General features: G+C 37.6%; 1 protein-coding gene across 2 annotated transcripts in view; it reads right to left on the bottom strand.

Annotated features, from left to right (window-relative positions):
* The window catches only part of CDH12 (cadherin 12), a 164,203-nt gene that overhangs the window by 39,176 nt on the left and 100,343 nt on the right, over window positions 1–24,684 (bottom strand). For both annotated transcript variants that reach the window (XM_026087798.1, XM_026087799.1), the window contains 2 exons: window positions 12,867–13,054; window positions 2,188–2,441 (listed from right to left, as the gene is read on the bottom strand). In XM_026087798.1, coding sequence (XP_025943583.1) covers window positions 2,188–2,441; window positions 12,867–13,054 — 442 coding nt within the window. The remainder of the gene's footprint in view (window positions 1–2,187; window positions 2,442–12,866; window positions 13,055–24,684) is intronic.

The following is a 24,684-nucleotide window of genomic DNA, read 5'->3' as shown; positions in this document are numbered from 1 at the left end:
AAGAATCTTATCATTGAATTCAAAGAGCTGGAGACCAAACTGAGTATGCAATATCAAATCTGTCATCAGTTTAAATGAGGTGAGCTAACGATGAGATTTCAGGACTGAAACATCGTTCAAAACCAGACCACGAGAAGGGTTACAGCTGTACAGACAGATTTCCAACTTAATCTTCTCAGCACATCAGCTTGCTTACTGGAACCCATCCTTGTCCTTAAAGTACCTGTACCACCCTCCAAAGCCGATTGAATTCAATGTGTGGCTGACTTCTGGGTGGGAATGCATCCCTCTGAGAGCACTCCTGTACTAGGACATAGTCCATGTCTTCCCCTGCACATGAACTGGCTGCAGTTCCTTAAAAATGACCCAGGGAGCGCTTCTGTGGTTCTGCAGTGTTCATGGTCAGCAAATTGAGTAGTGAGGCTAAAATGTAATGGTATTTTATAAATCAGTGTACAGATACAGCTTGTAAGAGAAGTTTCCCAGTCAATGGTCTAAATCGTATTGCTGATCTTTTGAACTGAATGTGTAGGTGGCCATTTAAATACCCAAATGATGATTTCAGGGTTAAAGAAAGGTCGACACAAACACCTCAAAACAGCTTAAAATTCAGTATTACAGCGAACTCTGTATGGAGACACCTTCATGTTGAAATGGGGGATTTTCCTGTCTAGATGCAGGATATCCTAGTCTCCTAGGATAGTTTGTGAAATATAAATCCTCACTGAGGAGAGGTTATACATTCAAATGACTCTGCTGTCATAGGAGAAATGGCTCAGCAATATGATTAAGGGGCTTGTTATCTGGTCACAATATAGTTTTCAACATAATATTGACTTCAGGGGGGCTATGTTCATAGTCTCCCCACCAAGGAAAAAGGTTCCTGTTTTAGTCTTTGTTACTGAATGTTTTGATCCTGTCTGGGAAGGAATGTGTCACAGATTCATGGTCAAATATATTCTTGTATTAGAAAATAATGAAGGATATATTTTAAAAAAATGTAACAAACAACACTAGTAATAGGATTAAGCAATAATTAACAGTGAATTCCACTGGTGAAATAGGAGCTAGACACTCACTGTCTGTTGCATATTAAATTTTTGAATATGATTACAACATAGCATCTAACGACTTTATTGTACATTTTGAGAATACCAATGCTGAGTCCGAACAGACATAGTTAATAAACATGGATTATATTAAAAAATCCAAATCAATTTTATAATGAATTAATTCATTTGGAATACATACTCTGAGTGATTATATGCATGACTGCGTAGGCACTAGTGACATTTTACTGTTCCATCATATTTCCATTTGATAAACGTTTATATTTAAAGATTAACTACTTCTATTCTGTCTCAAATATTGTTCATGAAAGTCTGGAACTAAAAATATTTCCTGAAGTCAGCTAGATCCAGCCTGGATTGGTACTGGAGGTACGTGTAATGATGCCCTACATCTTACACTAAGTCTGCACAGGAGCTTCTTTATTGGTACATAAGTCTGGTTCACTTTTTTCTAATGTTGCTGGAAATACGTCAGCAAAAACAATACATTACATTTGTATAACAATTGTTCTCCCCCTTTATTTCAGAAAAATAAGCTATACCAGAAAATGGGAGGTTTTGCTGGCACAGGTTTACATTCAAGACTTCTCCTGGAGTCTGCTGAACACAGCAGTGTTGGTCAGCAATCATATCTCCACAGTCTTAGCCGACACAGATATAGCAATTATTTATTACAGCATTTGTTATTTGCCATATATGAAGAGTGAGCAGTTTGTGTGAAAGGGGCAGCACTTACTGTCACCCAGTGATGTGTAATAGAGATGTAGCATGTACAATCTCCCTTTTCACTCTTGTACTTCATAACAGCTTTTCATGGAGGCCCCAGACAGAACAGTATTTCCTCAATCTCATCTCATATTCTCTGAAGTCATGTCAGTGTATGATAACTTATATGATCCTCTTTATGGTATGAAGCTGTCAGCACTTAATGTATTTTGCCAAACAACCACCTAAACTAGCATCTCTTTTCAATATTTTTTCAGAGCAACAACTATCCATTATGGTGACCAATTTGGAACATTTTATATCTTTTTACCAAGCTCTTTACTGCCTACATTCACTGTCAGCAGCAGTTTGGGTCATGTGAGAGTTACTGACGGAAGAAAAGCTTTCTCACCTTACAGAACTGCTGCCAGCATCAAGGTCTTGTGCTGTCACTGCACCTATAATGGTCCCCACAGGAGTATCCTCATAAACCTCCATTGTGTACATAGGCTTGCTGAAAACTGGCGGTTCATCCATGTCCAACACATTTATTTTCACAGTGGCAGTGTCTTTGAATGGACCCACAGAGTGAAATCGATGGTCAAGATGGAGGTTGGAGGCCTCGACTTTAAAGGTGTATGCCTTTTTTGTTTCAAAGTCTAATGGCTGTAAAAAGAGCAAAAGCAAAATATCAGATTTGACTAAAAATTAACAGTGCAAAATCAGTTTGGTAGGATTAATCTGACATAATTTAAGATGTCTTCAGTGCAGACCAGCACCTGAGCTAATCGTCTAAGCTTCTTCTGCAGCCACTGGAGAGGAACAGACACCTTTAGACTGCAGTTCATCTCCTGCTAAAGTGGTTGTCTGAAATGTGCCAGATGAATCACACCCAGGAAATGACTATTTCTCCACATTAAACAATCAGGATGACTGACAGGGATGTAGACAGCTACCCTGTAGATGTCTGAAGTTAAATGGGTGAGATTCACCTCTTGCAAACGAATCCTGTGCAGACTAGCCAGAGAACTGCTTTCCCAGCTCCCATGCACCAGCACTATGATCAGTCATGTCCAGCTAATCTAATTCCTTAAACAGAAGATTTGTGCTCCTTTAGCAGGGAAAGCTTTCAAAGAAACATACCAGTGATGGAAATGAGCCCAAATGAAGACTCCAATTTATACCAATGGGTCAAACCAAACTTCAGGTGTAGCTGGAAATCGGAATTCAAACCTGATCTGAACCAATGCTTTCCTGTAAAATGGCTATCTTAAAGTGGAAATCCTATTCATGCAGCATATTTGAACAGCATGTATGTTGCATATATAGACTTTGACACTGCCTTATGATCCCAGGTGTAATTCATACAGTCTGGAAGASAGCAGAGCAGTTTTTGTGTACCCATCTGGCTTTCTGATGGATATGCATTCTGCAATGGGATTGTTTTGGTCTGGATTTCTGTCAATGTAGATCAGTTTAGTGTCTTTGGTTACAAAAGTGTCTTTGGTACTAAAGTAATCAGCTTTAAACCTTAATGCAGTCATATTTAGCTGAAAAGACATAGAAGCTTTATTTTCAGTTAAAGGGTTTAGCTGCATTGGCTTTCATGTTTTTTTAACGTTACTGAAGCAATCTTTTCCAGATGGCTGGGTAATACTGGCACCTAGTGGTTTTGGTTATAATTGTCAAGTTAGAAATTTTCTGACTGGAAAGGATATGCTAGCTGGAAAGGAGCACACGATCACACATGTAGAAGCAAGAACAGGTTAATATCTCTCCATTTTTTTCTCCTAACCATCATTACCACAGCGTTTCCAGTCATTTGTCACAGCTAGGATAGATTTAAATTATGCCATTTTCTGTCCTTATCACAACAGGACATAATTGGCCAGATGCCTGGCTGGCATAAATAGGAGTAGCTCCATTAAAATCAATGGAGTTACCTTGATTTACATTAGCTGAGCAGCTAGCATAATGGTTTTAAATCCTTATGAAAGACATTATAATTTTAATAGACTACATGGCCAGTCTTTTCTGAGCTGGGGGTTTAAAATTAGACATTCAAGTCTACATGCCAAGAAAATATTCAGGCTTGAAAACCTAGTAACCAACCCACAATCACATGCAACCATTCTTCTACACACAAAAGTCCCAGTAAAAGTCAGTAAGAGCTGCAGCTTCATGACTGGACGGAAAGCATTTAGTTTTAAAGAATGCAAACAAAACATATTTCCAGAGACTTATTGCATCTGTGTGTCATCTCTGGCTGTCAGTGTTTGCAGACCACCTCTGAAGGTATGCAGTTGTATACAATTTTGGCAGCAGCACTCAAGTTCTTACCCAAACGGTAACTATTGAGCTGGTCCACATTGTGTGAGGGCCCATTCAGAGTTCATCTGTTACATCAGGCTGCATATTGGGGAACATGACTTGAATGCATGTATATGTACATGCTTGCCTCTGTTATGCACAAACATCTCCTCACAAAGCAGAAAACCAATAAACTCAAATCTGCATGCAGAAACATGCCAGGCATGGAGGCACTTGATTGCATTAAGGCTCTGCTGTGTGCAATTTTCCATCCTTCCAGGTGACAGAGTAGCTGCACCTTGACTTGTCTTCTCCCCCTCAGTTTGCTTGCGAAGTCTTGAGATCAGTTTGATGCAAGAATAATTAAAAGAAGAAAATGGAAAAAAAAGAAGCCCAGATAAACTTCCAGGTAGGCCCTTGTGTCTATAGACTGAAGAAGCTATTACAGCTACTGGTGCTGGTTACGTCAATTCACGTCAAATGCAAGCATCCCAAGGGGTGGCATATTCTGGCTGTTAGCCCTGAGAGCTGTCATTTGTACAAGTGAACACCCAGAAAGCTTCACATCAGTTTTGGTATGTCTGCAGTTTCAAACTGTTTTTAAGCAAGTTGAGAGCAAGCTTTATCAGTTTGACTAAGAAGAAACAGACAGAATAACATGTGGAAGTTCTTGTGCCGCAGTGGCTGAAACCCTAAGCTGTTTTTCCCCCCCCCCCCCATGAATGGACATGCTGCTCCACTACCCAAATTGCTGTCATACTTTCCTTTCAGTTTCTATACCGCTCATGTCCACCATTATGTACTGCAAAAAAAAAGCCCACCAACTCCTTCTCTGGCTGATTGTTAAAAACTGGTAACGTTTTTAAGTAAAATTTTATGGGGAGAAAATCTGGAGTTTATAGTCTGGAGTGGAAAAAAATCTGAGTAATTATGAGGGATAAAACTAGACATAAAGATTAAGACAGAGAAAGCGAGAAATCTAAGCTCTCAACTGAGTAGTAATTCTAACTGATGTCTTATGTGGATCTTTCACACCTCTAAAAATGCATTAAAACTTTTCAGACTGCCTCATCAGATGCATGAGTATATTTGCAGATAAACGTGCTAGTGGCAAGAGCTGTAATATATTCAGAGTCATAAAATATATGAGAGTCCTTGCAAGCTCTCTTTCACTGAGTTACTCTTAAAGACAGCAGTACCAGATCATGGTCCCTGGCCATTGCCTGGTACATGGCTTTCATGATACAAGGGGAAAGGAGTCATTCTTTGGGGAGGCATAGAAAGGAGCAGGATTTTGGCCAATTCTGTGTATTGGTGTGCTCAAGCTGGCATATTTTAGAACACTGCTAACTAGAAGCCAGATGATGGAGCTGAATTACTCCTCCCCCCCCTACATATTATGGGGAGTATTTTGCAGTATTATGCTATAGTATACTTTTGAAAGGCTAGTTTGACCCTAAGAAAGGAAAATGTTTTCCCACTGTAAACTCAGGGCAACCCATTCTCTTTTGCTGTCCTTCCACAGGGGTGGTGATAAGTACAGCTAGAGGTTAAAAAATATGCAGTCAATTCACAGAGCAGATAACACTCTAAATAAGACAAGACAGGCTGCAAGTGCTGACCCTTCTTCAGAGAAACAAAGCAGAGACAACCTCCCACAAAACTGCAGAAGTTAACCTTTTAATATAAGTGAGACTAAACTGCAGCTGAAAGATTTGTGGAAAGGCCAGAAAGGTTGCAAAACAGTAAATCTAGGATTTTCCAAAAAAAAAAAAAGTGCAACATATATTTTGGAGTTAAAGAGTATTGTATTAATGCATTGTGCTTGTGGAGAGTCCATACTACAGTCTCCTGATCAGTTCTGGTCTGCCCAGTTCTGCACAGTTGAGCCATACAGATAATTATTGACAGTTTCAAATTTTGGCATTCATCTGATATGTCTGGATTCCACCTGAAAACAGAAAAATTGAAAGTCTGCCTGACTCTCAGACAAAACCTTTTGGCTTTTTAGTTCTAAAGATCTTGGAATACCATTTCTTTGTATGACTTTTTGAATACCACTCAGATACTACTCAGATCTGTGAAGGAAATGAGTGGTCCACACAATGTTTTAGCTGCCCAAGGTTTTTTTTTTTTTTTTTTTTTAACATTTTTTGCTGCCACATGGTAAATGTCTGATGCTGCTCAGTCCTATTTTCCTTTAAAATCCTGAGTGCTGTTAAGTGTACAAACATAGCAGAATGTTAGGGAGAGTATTCAGTTCTTTAAAAAAAATCTGTAAGATTACTGAAGGTTCTTTCAGTTAATCAGATCTTAATATGGAATGACTTCATAAAGTTTTTTTTAATTAACCAATAGAAATATTTATTTTTTCTATAAAAATTAACTATATTCAAAAAGTTAGGCTCAAATAAGGCTACAATTTTATTAAAGTTCAGGATTTTTTCCACAGCAAACAGCAGTTTTGCTAATACTAAGGGAGCTTTTTATTAACCATGGAGTATTCGGCTATTATAGCAGCATTTCTAATTGATATTCTAAGTGCCAGTGTCAGAATAGATGTACTCAGCCCCTCCACCAGTTCTTATCTGCCTTCTCTGTGTTGTGGATATAAGCTGCTCTATATAGATGCATAGTAAAGCACTATCAGCATGTACACAGCTGTGTGTAGCAAAGGCATTTTGCAAATCCCAGAATCAAATAACACATAATGACAAATCACTTTATCTTGCAACTCAGGAGGTACCATGAACTGCTTTATTTAGTAAGACTCGGAGAGCACATAAACAGCTCTGGTTCAGAAATAAATATATTTTGAAATATTGCTGTGTCCCTTTTATTCAAGATAGAAGTGAAGCAATGCTGATAAATAGAGGCATATATGTATCTAAATTTATATTTATATATATAAACATACATACATACCCTTAATAAAAACTAAATAACTGAATCAGAAAAATGAGCTGTAAGACATAATGAGTTCTGATGAGAAGCATGAAAAGAATGGGAAAAGAACTATACTATCAGCTTCTTCTTCACAAAGAAGCTGGATTGAAAACTCCAGAATTTTCTGATTTTTTTATCCATACCTAACAGATACAGCAATATCATTAGTGATACAAATATTCATGATCCACATCTGCATCTGGGGAAGAGCCACATTTTGTGATGGGACTGTCATGGTACATGACTTTAGGGGGGAATTCCTATTTATATTAGTATCAAAAAATAGGAGTAGTTTGGAGAGGGACAAGGGAGGTTGTCTTGAGCAAAAGTATAGAATTAAATGGACTGAATGTGTATTTTCTTTGTGAGCAAGAGGTAGAGAGGGGCACACTGTAAGTAAAAGGTACTTATTATTCTCAAGACGAGAGGCATACACAGAGCTTTACTTGGAAATTTGTAGCTCAGATCTCAGGGGGTGTCTACCAGGATGTATAAATATCTGAGAGGAGGATGTAAAGAAGATGGAGCCAGACTCTTCTCAGTGGTGCCCAGTGACAGAAGGAGAGGCAACGGGCACAAACTGAAACAGGCAGTTTCATCTGAACATCAGAAAACACGTTTTCACTGTGAGGGTGACTGAGCACTGGAACAGGTTGCCCAGAGAGGTTGCAGAGTCTCCATCCTTGGAGATTTTCAAACCCAACTGGACATGGTTCTGGGCAATCTGCTCTAGCTGACCCTGCTTGAGCTGGCAGGTTGGACCACATGATCACCAGAGGTTCCTTCCAACTCCAACTGCTCTGTGATTCTGTGAATTAACCTAGCAAATCTGAGGAAATGTCTATATTCCTACATGAGAAAACACGAAGCCTTGTGCCTGTGTTATGTTTCTTTTTTCCAAGACTGGGAGTAGTTTGTTTTTCAAGTAGTGAGATAGGTATGGGAGAGGGTGGAGGAAGAGGAAGGTAAGATAAAGCAGGAACATGATAATGTAAGCTGTATACATTATGTAGTAAAGACACAGTATTAAATTTACTAGAAAAATTGTAAACAGATTTCTGTAGAGAGGAAGAACAGTTTTTAAATCACAGCCAGCAGAGCGTGGCCTACTGCAAGCAGCAGGCTATGTCACATGCTCCCGGCCTTTAATGCTCCATCTAGGAGCATACATGAGAGGGGAAATCTGGAAAAATCTCTCAGCCTAGCTAATCCACCCATGGCCAATCAAGTGCTGACTGCACAGTTAAAGAAAGAAAATAATAGGCTGAATATTTGAAATGAATAAGTGGATGTAAACATCTATCCAAAAGCTAAATTTCTCCATTTATCACATAGGAATATCTTAGCACTTTCTGCAGGTGCCTTTCACTGTTCCAGAAAAAACAAAACAAACCAAMCAAMCAAACAAAAAAGCTGCATCTGAATACAACAGAGACTAAAGTTCTCCCCTTCCTTATTCCTCTCATAATTCTTTTCAGTGGCTACCATTATCTTTATGATTACACATAATCTTCACGCAGGCATGGCTTTTCGCCTGTACCAAAGGGCTTAATGTTTGCTTTGCCTCCTCAAAATGTGAAACTACCCAGCACTTTCCTCATTCATACGCAACCCTGAATTATGTTTATAGGCAGACAGAGGCCATGCCCACAGGGAAGAAAGGGCTGGGGTGAATCGCCAGGGTGCAGCTCGCACGCAAAGGAAGGTAGCAGCTCTGCAACACTGGCTGAGGGACGCCGGGAGCCTGCCTTAGGCTCATTATTGCAGTGCACAGGTGCTATCAGCCTGACCTGACAGTGTAGCAATGTCCTAGCACTACATCCCATGAGCAGGACAGCTTGGCTGCCAGCAAACTTCTTGCTTGCTCCAATTAAAGGCTTTGTGAAAGTGAAAGAGGCCCTTGAGGTTATGAGGGAGTAATACTCCCAATACTTCAGCGAGGCTGCTGGGTTCAGTCGTCTTACTCCCAGTTTCGGTTATTTTGTCATCACTTTGTAATGTTACTTCTTCTTGCCATGCAATGCTTTATATTCTCCCTCACAAGCTGTGATTTTTGTGGATACAGCTTTGTCACCTGATCAGCCAAGAGTGATGCAGAAAAAAATAGGTACAGAAATTCCCTGAGCTTCCACTGACCCATGCTGGGAGGTTCAGGCAGGGCAGTGCAGCAGCACAGGACCGTGCCACATCGAGCCTAGAGGCAGGTTTTTTCCTAGATTTTAATGACGCTGTGCTCAAGCTTGTAAACTAAGGTCTGAGCCAGCATCAGTTGCTCCGTTCTGGATTAGCTCCTGCTGAAAAATACTGTATTAAACAGAGAAGTTCATTCTATGCCTAATATACTAATATTTTTTACTCTTATAAAGAACTGTATGCAGCACTACCCTAAAGCCAGGCATTCTTCCCTCTTTTTACTGACATTATTTTCCCTTTTTTTGAGAGACAGAGAGGAAGCTATTACAGTACTAACCACACAGTGGTGCTAAATGGCATTATGATCGTTTGATTGGCAGCATGTAAGAAAATCGACTCCTTTTTTTAATATATGTATATAGTACAAGACAGTAATAATAAATCTTATTTTGGATCATAGCTTGAAAATAAATTAGCAACCAATAAACAGACGATTTAAGATGTGCACCTTGTCCAGCTTTAGCTGGTCATGCCCATTTAGTATCAGTGAAAGCAGAGAATGGTCTTTTGTCTCTGCTGATTCACTTAGTGCGCTGGAAAGAACAGTTGGCTTGTACAATTTTTGTCAGCAAATGTATCCTTCACCAAAAATAAATTTAGTCCAGGGACTAAACTAACTTCATTTTTCTTAATTTTGATATAGAGGTGGCATCATGCTTTTTGCATAACAGCAAAAAAGCATCTATGCAGAGACTGACAGTTTCTGCCTGCAAGAAATTTTTCAGGAAAACAAAAGCAAGCTTTATAAATGTGCAMGGATGTGGTTGAAATGGCTCAGTGCTGAGTTACTGCAGTGCTTACAATGTGAGAATATGCTGTGATACAGGAAGAAGTGCAAATATGTTTTTAAAGCACAGGACAATTTTTATTAAGGGTTTTGACTGATGATTACTTATAATTCAGACTTCTCAGTGTTGGCTCTACTCATTCACGGACTCATTCACAGACAGATTAAAGAAGTACTTAAGTACCTACCTAACTGAAGTATTTGCATAATGTACCCTGAACAAATCAGTGTTTTGAACACCACGTAATGTGAAATTTGGCAACTCGTCCTTTTTCCTCCAATTTTTTTTCAGAAGGTGCTTCTGTGCAGGCAAGTGAATAGCCCTATTGCAGACTTGTGCAGTGTGGGTAGTATGCATTTTAATAGATGTCTGTGGAATTGTGAATGTCCAGCACTTCTGAAAATTTGAAAACTACAATTCAAAAAAATATATGTGTATTATTACAAGTGTAGAGAATATGAAAGACAAACTGGGTTCACAGTATCTTTAAAAATCCACATTTCTTTTGTTTAACTCCAGGATCTAGCAAGGAACTTAGACTGATGGATAATTCCAAAATGTCTTAAAACGCCTAAACCATTCAAAGCTTAGTGAACGGTGCTTTTCCCTGAGAAAAGTTTTGTGAAGGGCAATGTGAAGGATCAGAGTATGGATAAAGGCATTTGTTGCTGGAGGACCTGCATGTTGGGTTTATCTTCTTTTCGCAGTCCTGCATACAACAGAGCTGGCGTTCACTGACCTTCAAAGCCTGTCACTGTACCCAGGTGCTTTGTGATGAGAAAGATTAAGAAGGGCTTAGGATTAATTTGTTTATTTTGCCTCATGTTCAGTGACAGAGATCTATCACTTATATTAGGCAACATCTACTGACTTATTCATTACAGGATCTTTTAGCTATCGTAAAAGCACCCTAAAATTTCAGATATACCGTATCTTATTACTTCAAAGACTAAATAAATACAGCAAAATAGCATCAGCAACTCTAAAGTATTTGGATATCGAATTGGTTGTGTCTATTATTTTTTCAGAAAAAAAAAGGTTCAATTAGATATTAAATCACTTTCAAAAGTGACTGAGCATTTTGTCTGTGCTGGCTCTGTGATGGTTGTATCAGGCAAATCTGTATTTAGATGGTCTTCACTGGTAACAAAAGTTATATGCATCCTGTACCCTATTTGACTTGTTGCCAATTTGAATATTTTTGCATATACAGTCTAATGTATATACACTTAGGTGTAACTATATGGAACAATTCCATTGCTGCAGATAAAAACAAATTGCACAGCTGAGGCTTAGGACTAAGCGAGGAAGAACTGAATCCTATCAAAAACCTACTCTTGATGCTGAGCATTCATTTTTCAATGGCTCCTACTCATTACCATTTCCAACTGGCAACRCACTCTGAGGGACATGCAGATGCTAAGCGCAACAGTTCCAAAAGCACTTATTTTTGAATCATCTGCCTGGAGGAAAATGGTGATGAGAATGATTTTTAAAAATGAAACAGTTCACCAGTTTACACAAAGAGGAAGCAATATATTCAAACTTTTAGTCACAAAAGAAGGATGCATGTGAAGAGTTGAATTTATGTCTCATTGGCAAATAACTTCACATGGGTACCCAAGCTTCCATTTTATGTCACTAAAACTGGCAAAAGAATAAGTGATGTGACATCATCTGGCCTTTTAATGTGCCTATCGATAATTTACTATTTCCCAGATCAAGAGATTGGAGCCAGGAATTTGGTCATTAGAATGCATAGAAAGCAAATCTAGATCCTAGAAAATAAATCTAGGTCAGATTTGGGGAGAGATTTAAGCACCTAAATTCTAAAGTTTATTGGAACTCAAGTTGCTYATTTCCTAAAAGTTGTTTTATTACACACGTCCAGAACTCCTTCCTTTTGGACAGGGCTAAGCAGCTATGCACCCGTCTCTCTTATGATACCAGTCAGGACCCTGAAATTATTCCCATACCCTCAAAAGGTGTTCAGTTTCACAGATGTGCTTAGTTTACACAAAATTACACCTTTAACAGTTTACTGTCCGTAATATATAGCGACTCCAGCCTTTAAAAACTAGCTGATGTTTCGGCTTTGTTTTTACTCAAGAAGTTGGTCACTGGTGTACCTGTCACCTGTGCTGAAGGCTGAGGTTCAGAAGACAACTTTAAGGTTAAAATGGGAGTGTCCCTACTTTGGATCTCCTGCTGAGTACTTTGATCACCCGGTTCATAAAATAATTACAAAATTGATAAATTCAGTAATCTTGAGCTTATTCTAGCCCAGTASAGCAATATCAGCAGCTGAGATGCTCCCTTATAAGAACATTTGATAACCTACTAGTTGGGACATTAGTAGGAGAGCAGAAGTAGGATGCGTGGGTCTGCAGCCATTTGGGCCTCCTTTACACTGAGTGAGGACTCTTCACCAATGTACTGGACAACAGTTTTATTATTAAAATAATCAAACATAAAACCAAAATAATCAAAATAAAATACTAAGAAGTGAAAATGAAATACATTGTCCAAATCATAAAATATTGCTCTTTTATTCCAAACTGGACCATTTTTTCATGGGGTTTTAGTATAAAAAATTCCAGTATAAGAGAAATTATACTTTGTAGGCAGAGCTAAGAATTACTTTTCCACAAGTAAAAGKGATGTAATTTGTGAAAAGTCATACCTGATTGCATATGAAATAAAACACAAAATTCCAATTTCTTTTAAGACTAAGATCGCAACTGTGGATTCTAACAAAGATACAATTTACTGTGTGTGTACAATTACACAATATTTAATTCTCTTAACTTCTCACTTGAACGACAGGTTCATACACCTGGTCTGTGCTGCATACCTTTTTCAGTTTGATGACTCCTTCCTGGGTGTTCTCATCTGTTGTGATTTCAAACAAGTTTCCTCCATCTCCTGGAACTATGTTGTACTCAATTTCTGCATTTTTCCCAAAATCAGGATCCACAGCTCTGATCCTTCCAACAGCAGAACCAACATGCGAGGATTCAGGTACTTTCAAATGGAAGATACCTGTGAGAAAGTGGTAAACAGTCATTCCTGGGACTTCTTGACATATAACATGGTATGTCTGATAAAAAGTAGGGAGCTTGTGCCAAAAAAAAAAGGCTTAAATCAGCCTATTAAGATGATAAGTTCAAAACAACAGAGGATTAGAAAAAAATATGCATGTTTTACCCACTGAACATGCTAACTTCCCCTAGTTTCTAGAATTGGGCTAATGTGACTGTAAGGGCCTCGTCATGTCTATCTATCTGTCTGTTCATCTGTCTGTCTAGCTATATTTAATGTTACCCATACAGTTGATTCTTTTGGAATTAAATTCTACTTATAGACAGTACGTGTTTATAAGCCTTTTCCTCCTTCTAACACAGTTCTAACAGTTCCTTTTAACACAGTTTTCAGTATCTGTATTTTTATTTTTATTTTGTCTTAGAAAACAGATCTATCCATTTTACAGTAGTTGAAAGGAAAAATTCAACTGAACAAGGATTTCCACCTGTTAGTGTAATACCCAGTATTAAAATTTCATACACAATTCCTTATGGGAAGAAATTGAAGAGTGCTGTTTATATATTAGCCACTAGAGGGTGCTCTTACTAGAATTTTAGGGGTAAACATGCATTTCTAGTTTTGCACACTTTTATTTTCAGTTTAATTACTATTAATTATAATAATTAAAAAAACCCTGAAAAGCACACAAGACTTCCCTATTTTTTATAAGCATAACTATTGATATGTGAGGACAAAATGGTTTCACTCATGGAAAAAGGTATATGGAAAAGATGCTAGACATAGTCATTAAAATAGCTTTAAAAAAAAGGTCAGAACTACTTTGAATCAGCCTTGACTTTAACAACATCAACAGCAGGCCTCAGATTATAACATCTTGCTTTGGCTTATTACATTGCTGCCTAAAAGGTCTGCCTTTCCTGCGTAGCTTCGTCTCCTGTAGGAGGCATATTAGGGGCACCTCTGAGATTTCCCCCTGGCTGCAGTTCAGTCACACTTCACAAAATCAAACTCTGAGAAGTTGCACCTCCTATAACAGCAGGATAGATGACTTTCACATCCAGCTGATGAATTAAACAGCAGACACAGCTCCTTGTTGCTATCTCCTTACAGTGCATGCTGTGTCAGCTTTTTCAGCTTTGTAATGTTTCTGAGAAAAGGAAAAATAACAGTAGTACTGCAAGATTAGGAGCAAACCTACTCTTCTCTGAGCTAGAAACACTATTTTGGACTATGGTGCCTGCATAATTGTTTCTTTGAATATCTCTGAAAAAATTAGTTCTTCCTGCTTCCTCCCTCTATCCATCAGTATGCAAAGTATATCTGAAGGCAAAATTTGCTTTATTTTGTTTGAGAAAATCCATGTGTGCAAAATTCACTTGTGTCAGCATCCACACCCGGACATTATCATGTGTGTCTTTGTCGTATTCATTGACTGAGCTGCTAAAGGTTGTGCAATTGTCATTTTGCAATTTTTTTCCAAGGGAACATACAAAGGGAAACTTTTCTTCTTCTTCTTGTTTTAACAGCTGGAAAGGAATGCTATGAGGCAAATAATTATAAGGCAGTGTTACTTCAGCTATTTTTTAGTAGTACTTCAATGACTCTGACTAAAGAGTAAAAGCTTAAAGTATTATATAGGACATAGAATCACAGATTGTAMTATTACCTAATGTCACTTACAAACATGCTTATTACTGGGTCTCTGCTACTCAAGTTGTTCCAAAGAGGTGCAAAAACAAAGGGTTCACGAGGGCTTTTCTTACACTTGAATCTCTTTATTATGTTTCCTCAATGTAGTTCTAGCCCTAATGCCCAAGTCTTTGACAGACACTTATGTTGGATTACAAAGCTCATTGCCATAGTATTTGCTCTCTACAGTCAAATTTGGGTGAACATAAAATGTAAGAGCATATGATAATGGATTTTTCCTTCCTTGCCTAGTTGATACTGAAACTTTGCCTAGTTTACTTAGTGAACTGATGAGTACTCAGATTCATTAAAACAAACATTTCTCTATACAATATTGTACCTAGCTGTAAAGCATATCGGGCTTAGATGAAGTCAGAGAAACACTACGTTGCTCTTTTCAGATTATTTAGCCTCTAACAGTTATTTTCAATGACTTGGAATTTCGTCATTTCCAGAAATTCAGCAGCAATAAAGATGGGGTCATTCAGATTAATCTGAAGCTCTGAAGTAATTGTCAACTCTGCCAGAGTCAGATCTCTGAAGATGTAGTATGTAATTATGCTGTCATCACCCTCCTGTAATAGTACCTTCACAGCATATGGAAGATCTTAATGGTGCTATTTTGACAACATACTTTTGAGAATAAAATAAATGAAAACAAATAATGTATATTGTCGCCAACTCAGGAAAAAAAATCAACATAATATAATGCATAGAATGATTTTTTTTCTCAAAAATACTCTTTGTAAAGAAAAGAAGGCATTTGAAATGATCAATACATGCTGCACATGAGAGGTAACAGAACGATTGTTCTGTAGATTTTATTTTTCTGTTTCTAGAGGACACTACTGTTGCTGTGGACTTGCTGTGACTGTTTAGCATTATTTAATTTTTATTGTCCATTCTGCCTACATAGACTCCTACCTCCATTTACTGTAGAGCTATATTGAAACACACTTGAGTAATAGCCTGTTACTCCCAAAGGTCCTGAAAAGCTTGTTCTTTGCAACTTCTAGAAATCGTGGGACAAGCAGCCTGGACAAACATGCAGCAACGAATTACACTGTTCAAACATTTCTGTCAAATTTTGCAGATTCTGTCATGTGACTTCTTTGCCCACAAAATCTTTTCTTCTGGTTGCAAACAACTCTTCTAAATATTTTCAAAGTTTGGTGCTGGCTTTTGTAAAGGATTAGTGATATGGGATTTACCAAAGGAAAAGTCCCTTACTTTTCTCAGACTGCACTAGGAAACYGAACTCTGCAACTCTGCAACACTTCTGTTGATTTCAGCCATGTATGTTGCATGCATGTCCGAATATTTTTACACATAGGAAAGCTCAATGCATATTGCCTGGTTAAGACTTGGTCAAGATGCCATAAATAGAATCTTAAAAAAAAAGACATTAAAGGTGATTTTTAAGGCCAAATTTAATGTGCCAGGTGACAGATTTAGCTTATGCAACAATTCACACTTAAATTTCACTGATGTACAAACCAGATCCCAAAGCTAGAGAAAGGTCAGTGTTTATTTAACTTAACACAGGCACTGAGGACATCCCCTCACAAAGGCTATGGCAGGTCCTGTCTCTGTGACCCATGTTGTTAAACTTCCCTGGAGTTCCAGGCTGAGAAGTATCAACAAGGTTGATAAAAAGAGATGAGTGATGATACTGTTGAAGCCTTTATGCTGAAACAACTGATAGGGATTATTACTCAGCCCCAAAAACATTCAGGAAACTGAGATGSAGGTGAGCTAACAACTAATATACTCCACCTCTGAGTTTCTAAAACAAAGATAGTTCCAAAGAGTTTGGTGGGAAGAGATCCAAGATGAGTAAGTGACAGGTAATCAGTGATATTGACTGAAATTCAGCATACATTTGCTGTTCTTTTGACATGATTGGATTAGTTTTCATTTTTAAGGCTCAGAAGTTCTTCTCTGGCTTGATTTTCACTTAGAAAGTTTTTTTGCTTCCGCACACTTATAGTTTATGGAAAAGCTGGCATTTACCAAAAAGGTTTTCAGTTCTGATGAGAATAACGAATGAAAACCATCAGTATATCAGCAAAACAACCATTAAATAGTAATCCAGGTTAGCATCTAAAGACTTTGACTAAATGCATAATGGCCATCAAACAAACAGCTATCAATCCCAGACTTTTTAAAATCTGTCCCCCCCCCCCCAAAAAAAAAAAAGCTTGTGTGCATGTAAATTATCTTCCCCTGCTTTTTTTTGCCTACATTTGTTTCAGGTCTTCTTTAAAATACCTCTTCCAAAGTACTGCATTACAGTTAGTCATGATTAAAAAAAATAGATAATCAAAACCTCTAATTTTTATTTTTTAGAAAAAAAAATACTGATTATCTATATTATGTAATATTACAAACCTTGCAAAGCTGAAACTCAAAATCAAGCAGACAAGAAAGAAAATTGTTCCTTTAGCAACAAAATGAACAAAAATACTGTAACACTTGTTATCTTGACTTACCAAGGCATGGCAGTTACTTATCCCGAATGGCCTCAGCAGTGCCTGGCCAGGTTCTACAGGCACTGTTTTGTGCCTGTTTAAGAATAATCCACAGTTCTTACTTACTTGCATATGTTTTAATATTGGTGTAATAGGCAAAACGAAGGGTACTGTACATATAATCTGGTGTCTGATATATTTAATTTGTTACAACAGCTACAGTTAATAATCAGTGGCATCTGATGTACAGGCTCCTACAGCTGGGAAGATGGGTATTTGTGCCTCTCTTAGCTGCACCCCGGTGCCATGTAGGGGCCTGGGACCTCGTGTGGGGAAGAGAAAGGCCGTGCTTCACCACCACGTGCTCTGATGCAGGGATGGAGGTTGACAGTCAGGCATGAACTCACATTGGCAAGTAAAGCTTCAGTTACAGCAAGGCTTCTTCCAACCCTGAACCCACTGCTCTGAATTAGGGTTTACGGCCTCATTAGATACAGCCCACCCATTCTTAAAGATGCCTGGCTCTTTGCTGCAGATTCCAAAGTCCTCATCTGCCAAAACCTACATCTCCCCAGACTGCAAAGATCCTGTATGTTCAGGTGTCCCCAGTTCTTCAGGATAAAATGCGCAGAGGTAAGAGGCCTTTCGAGTTTGACTCCGCCTGACTCTACACTAATCCACATGATGGAGCTTCCCTGAGCTGGTAGCTTCAGAGCCAGGAGTCCCTATCAGCCCCTCAGGTAAGCTAGCAGACCGAGTGTTTGGAGGACCTCATCTTTTTTCCCTCCCTACAGGAAAAAAAATCCAGCATATGTGTTATAATTTTTGTGTATTGAAATATTTCAGCTTAATCATTTGATGTTTTTTGTCACTGAAACCTGTTGTCAGACAATTTGCTAAAAATACACATTCCTACTGCATGTCTGAGATTAATTCCACTGAGTGTAATATCCCCCTAGTCACAGCACCTGCCCAATGGGAAATGCCAGTTCATTTTCTCAGCTGAGGATATTCTGACCAACGGCTTCTGTTTCCAAAGAGGGTCAGGCACAGCAAAGACAACAGAGAATGCTCCATTTAACAGTACAATGTAGAAATGATTCCAGAAGCAATTTTTGGAACCAAAGACTTTGAGGAGTGGCTAACTTAACACCCAGACAGGAATGATGCTTGCCTTTGTTTCATGAATCTTAAATTGTCTTTTGTATTGTAGCACAGTTTTAATAGGTGGCAAAGAAAATGCTCACTTCTAGAACTCCCTTATGTTTGTAATTAAGGCTTTCTCCTAAATGATATGGTAAGCTGAGGAGACTAAATCAAGTTCTTGAGTGACTGCTTTAATCATTCCATTATTACTATATGAGAAAGATACCACCATTATCACTTCTCTGTCTTGCTGTAGAGCAAGGTGGTGCCTGAAATGGTTATTTGTGCAAAGTCTAACTTTGTCCATATGACTATGTTTTGTAAGATGTGTTTCCTGGATGCTAAAGACTTATGTGGAAGAGCAGTTTTAGATGATCAGCTTCATTATGTATCATGAGCAATGAAGAATCTTTTCCACTAGAAACTGTTCTGCTAATAACCAGTCTACTATGTATGATAGAAAAATTATTATCAAACAAAAAAAATTACAAAGCCCAGACTGGAATGTCATGTAATTATTACAGAATGAGAACTATATTTTATTGGTTTTGGTACATTCTAGAAGCTTGAAACAAATGCTTTTATATAAATTAGGCAGTAGTTATAAAGAACTATAAGAATGTAGCATGCTTTACAGATAGACAAAATTTTCAGGAGAAAATATTTTTCCTTTTCCAAAAATCTCAGACAGCATGTAATTGGCATTTATCAAGTAGGCATATTGGTAATATTCTGGTGATCACACTGTTACCATGAAATAAATCAATACGCTTATTCCCTCCATAAAATTTAAATTGCATGATATATGAGAAACTATATTGGCAAGGATGGGATGCAGAGTTTGTAATGCTCTGCTTAATATCTCTGCTTCTTATATATCTTGTGGGAGATTTTTCATATTTTCTTTATTACTTTGGCACAAAATATAATAACATGATTTTATTACAATTCATTCACTGTTAAAAATGTGGTCAAACCATTTACTTTAGGATCTAAGCCAAGTACTCTAAATTTTCTGCACTGGAAGAATCTTTTTCTCTTCATTGACTAAGGAAATTAGGTTCCTATCTTTAGTCCTCTGAATCACACCTAAGTTACATGCCTAAAATCACCTAAACAAAACATGTTTCACATCTGTATTACTCAAGACTGCTTGTGAAACCTTGATTTGCATATATCCATGTATATTGCATTGGGTACATTATTCTGTAAACACTTTTCACTAAAGAATACATTACTTTTCTTCACTGAGTTGGCACTGTTTGAAACAAAAAATGAAATTTTTAAACAATATAAATCTAAAAACATCAAGTACAAGAGAATAATGGATTACTGTTCTTTGTTTTAAGTGTGGTTTGCTGTATACAGTTTCTTTATAATACTTTTCTTTCCTAATATTGAAGTGTGATATAGAGCAAAAAATATGATACTTCTGGCCTGACATTTGTAGTCTCTTAGGCTTTATAGCAAATATAATCGACTTATCAAAGTGATGTTTATATCTTCCAAATTAAATGTCTAAATTTGAGATCCGTATATAAATATTGCTCCATTTGCAATGAAATCTGTGGATGGTCAGTGCTTACTTAAAGATCCATCTCTTTGACAGTGTTGGCTATCATATCTATAAAATGAACAAATTTGCTGCAGAAGCTACTGAGAACAAATACTCTTCATGAATTCAAGAGAAAACAGGATTTCTATAGAGAACTTTTGTTATTATATTTTTCTTTTTATGACTTTCTTAATGCAAAAACTCTACTAAATACATAGTTTGGACTCTACTTAAATAGTCATCAGCTTTCATTTTGATATGCAAATGGAAGACATTTTCAAATGTCCTGAGTATCTACAGCTCCTACTGTTGTCAGCAGGAAGGAACCTTTGGATTGTTGCAAGTGCTTTTGAACATATGGACATCTTATTTAACACTTTTACAAGATGTGAACACTCCTGAAAATCAGACTAAAACTGTGGTTGTTAGGTATTTCTGAAAATCATTGATCTGTTGAGATAATAATTAGATAATTGCCTATGGTCTGTTTCACTTCATGTTGCACCATAGCCTCTAAATTTTCAGAAAAAACATGCGAATGCTCAGAAGCAGAACAGCTGTGTTGATTTCTTACTTGGACAGAAGGCCTTCAGGAACAGGGCAGATGCTGCTAGAAATGATGTTAGTGATGCAACAAGAAACACTGTCGTCTCTGAGTCATTTTGCAAACAACTGTTAAGGTATTGAAAGGCAACCCCATGCTGTTAAATCTGTAGCCCCAGCTACTCTTCAGTATCAGATAGCAAGCGGAGACTTGTAGTGCCTTTGAGCAGTCCCAAGGTTGCCATGGATAATTTCATTCATTYGTTCTAAATACTCCCCGTGTTTTGAATGAATAATTTCTTCACTACTCCCTACAGAAAACACACTGGGGCAGAATGAATGTCATGTTTTCTGCCAAAGGATGTTGAATTTCTATGAAACATTTTTGTTTTCACCTTCTATCCAGAAGGCAGCAGATGTAAAATATAATTGTTAATAATAATAATCTACTATGATAATAAAATATTTAAAAAATCCTGACACATAAAAGTTGCTGTTAATGATCAAATACCACTTAAAACTGATGTTGGAGGGGGAAAGAAAATGGATAAGTGCAGACTAACAAGAGTATTTTATGATCAATAGATAATATTTAACTTCTAACCACTATTGTCATCGTTTGTATTTCTTGGACTATTGCTTTTATGGAGCTGTCAGACTATTACATTTTACGTATTGATGAATTATCTATATTTTGTTTGCTTATGGAATAATACCAAGAAACATTTTTTTTTCTTTTTTTTGGTTTACTTGCTCTGCTTTGCAGCTGAGGGCTCAGTCTCTCTGTTTAGTGCCTTAAAGAGGTTTTATTTCATTCAGCCAGTACTCCAAACAGTCTTCTAAGAACAGCCTTTGCTCTTTGTGTATTCTTGAGAAAGTTAAAAAGATCAGCAACAATATGAGTGTGGCAGACATAAAATTTACTGAACATTTAATGTTCTTGAGATTCTATAGTAACTGAATATTTCTCTCCCCACTTTAATTCTCAAGTTTTTTAATGTTATGCTTCAGTGGGTTTGGGGTCATTGTTCAGTTTCAATAGAATGTTTCACTCTTTAAGATGTTTTATGATCAAGATCAAGCCACAGTGACAACTACCATACCTAAAGAGCTTTCTAAGGAGCTTTAACTGAGACTACATCCACTTTCTGGGTCATATCCGCTCTTAGTGAAAGTGTTTGAGGAATTCTGATATGAAAAGGAGTAAGAGAAAAGTTGGAAAAAGTTGGCATAATTATAAATAAAAAGCTGAAGAGATGCTGAACTTTATGTAAACTCATCCTTTATGTTACACACACACAAATAGTAACAGATACCTACATCACTGTCAGATGCTGTGAGTAAAGGTGGGCTGCATGGCCTCAGTAGCAAAGCACAGGCTCAAAAACCTACATCTGTATAAGGAAGTTTCATGTAGCCAGCTATATTCTGTGACATGGAAGCCAGCCAATATAGAACAGCCTATTTCCATGTTATTAAATTCTCTTGCCCACAGCAAAATAGGTCAGCTTCATGGAAAGTGAAGAGAGTAGGAACCACTCTCTACTACACAGAGTAGCTCCTGATCTGTCCTAATTCTCCCATGTGCCCCAAATTTGTCTGAGAAAGCTTTATTTGGTGTAGGCCAAAACCGTGCCAGGGATTGTTATAATAGTTTAACAGTACAGACGATTTAAGTATCCAGGAAAGTTTCCTGACACTGTTTAGTAGTATAGATGCAAGTAAAGAAAATAATAGTCACCAGTTAGTCACAATAGTCATTGGTAGTCATCACTGCTCATAATATGCAACTGCAAGGAAAATACGTTTTGTGCTCTGGACTCAAGTATTCTTGGTAAAATGTAAATAAATACACAAACACACTAGCAAAACTCATTGTAAAGCAAATTCACCAAAATCTTGTACTTCTTTCCCAACTATAATACAAAGGCTAATCTAGCAAAGTTTCTGAGACACATAATTGTTAGTACAAGCAGTATACGGTTACTAAACACCATTTATAATAGAACAGTCGAAGGTGGCAAATCAAATGGGGTCCTTGATGTATCAAATCCTGCTCAAGCATGTGACAAGACCTAGTCCATACACAATGACCAAAAGCCCCAATCCTGCAAATATTTGCATACATGCTTAATTTTACTACTACAGTTATTTCTACTAAACAAAGCCAAGCATATATAAGCAATGTAGGCAAAGAGCAATTTTTTTTTCAGGAAAGCTTTTCACCATACAAATACTTCTTTAGGTCTACACAAGCAAAATAAAATGGGCTGTTGCACACCTTGACCACCACAGCTGTAGCAACACCAGTACTTAGAGCAAATAACTCTAAGTATTTTTTTTCTTAGAGATACTTTCACATTACAGTACTGAAAATGTACACGTTCTTAACCATTTTGCAGCATATCATGGAAATACTCCCCCAAACTGTTCTTTTAGTCTATATAAAAATATCTATAATCACATTGATTAAGTGCTGGAGTAGGAAAAAAAAATACAGAGGCATTTATATGACTAGCTGGCCAACATGTGGCTAACATGGGCTGCTCAAATGGAAACAACAGGAAAGGGTCATTGTGATAATGGTGTAGTGGACAAGTCAAGCAAGACAGAGCTGTAAAGAGTTTATCTGGGATGGTGAAGACCCAGGAGCTCAGTATAGCAAAATGTGGTGAGACTCAAAGCTGGAAGTGAGTCAACAAAGGGCATTTTAAGGAACAAAAAATTTAGGGAGGAGGGGGAGGAGATGGCTACACTGCAGTTAAAAAATAAAGGTGTGGTCAAGGATAAATTTGTCTCTTTTAGGGTAAGGGAGGCGAGTATATGTTGGATGTAAGGTAAGACAGCATGGGGAGGAAAGCGAAGGAGATGTTGATAGTATGGAGATATGAGACTTGGAAGGAATCTGGACTGAAGTTTTCCATGTCCTCCCCTGATTCCTGTGCAAACACTGGGCAAATACAATTTGCAAATATTTATTCAAGCACGTACTGATTTGACTACTGTTTTGTTGGTGTCATAGCTATTGTTAAGTGACTCCCAGGTATTAAAATCTAAACCTATAATGACCTCTGCATTCCTGTCTCCCATCACTCCTTGAAGTGGCTGATTAAGATATGTGTTCACCTCAAAAAATGAAATTTTATTGTATTCAGAAATCACAGATAAATGGATAAATTGGACTCACCTAATATTTTCTGACTGGATGTTAAAAGATTGAAGCTTGATTTACAAAACCTGTAAAGATAAGGAGCTGGTGCTTTTTTCCTTTTTGTCTTAGTGGTTTGAAAATGAACAAAAGATGGAGTAGACCAGGTTTCAAACTTCCCTCCCTTTCTGATTCAGAGCAGGCTTTGACTTGGTCTCCCACCTAATCACTGGCTGTAGGCTAGTCTGCAATGAATCTGTCTACCTGTCTTGTGTAAGTAGCTCCCATTTGGTATAAAATAAGTAATTAGCTGCCGGAACTGAATTAGCGCATCTTGTCTGCCAGGCAAATGCTTTAATCAATAGAGGATAGACTCATTTTCATTCTGAGAGCCAAGGAATGTACAAGGGTTGTATTCAAAGCACAACAACTTTTAACAGGAGCTTCACAGAAAGCCRTCCTCCCCTAGCTAAAACCCAGTGGGTAGAATAACTTCCCAGAAAGCTGGATCCGCTTGTCTCAAATTCTTAATTAGGCAGATAGGAGCTCTGAACCTTACCTTACCCAAGCAACTTTTCTAGCAAATTGTCAAAGTACAGAGGAGATAACCTGTCTTCTTATTTTGAATCACAACCTCTGTTTTTATTATTTTAATTTTTTAGGTTATCGAACAAAAAAATTAGCTAATCACACGGTYCTCTCCAGGGTTTCTGTAGATGTCTATTTTACTGCTGGGGGTGATCAGTGTTGCATTCTTCTGAAATCTTTTAAGGCAGACACCATCATTTGAGGAACTTCTTTCTCATAGGCCAGTAGACGTGTGGTTTAAAGAAGGAGCTTGACTACACTCATCCAAAGCAGTGGGTTAAAAGAGTTTTGTTGCTATCATTTCATGTGGACCAGAAGGCCTTTTATGTGCACTCTGCATGTGAACCCAAATCTCTAATGAAATCTGAGCAAGACAGATACAAAGCCACATGAGTGGAATCTGTTATATTTAATTTACTGAATGAACAAACTGACTTGCTTTTATATATGCTTTTTTATATACGCTTTTATACACACCTTGTTAAAT

Source organism: Apteryx rowi, unplaced genomic scaffold (genome assembly GCF_003343035.1).
Source record: "Apteryx rowi isolate R43461 unplaced genomic scaffold, aptRow1 scaffold_733, whole genome shotgun sequence".
In the NCBI taxonomy this organism is placed as follows: domain Eukaryota; kingdom Metazoa; phylum Chordata; class Aves; order Apterygiformes; family Apterygidae; genus Apteryx; species Apteryx rowi.
Note: the sequence above shows the minus strand (reverse complement) of the source record. Positions and strands in the feature narration are given on the sequence as shown.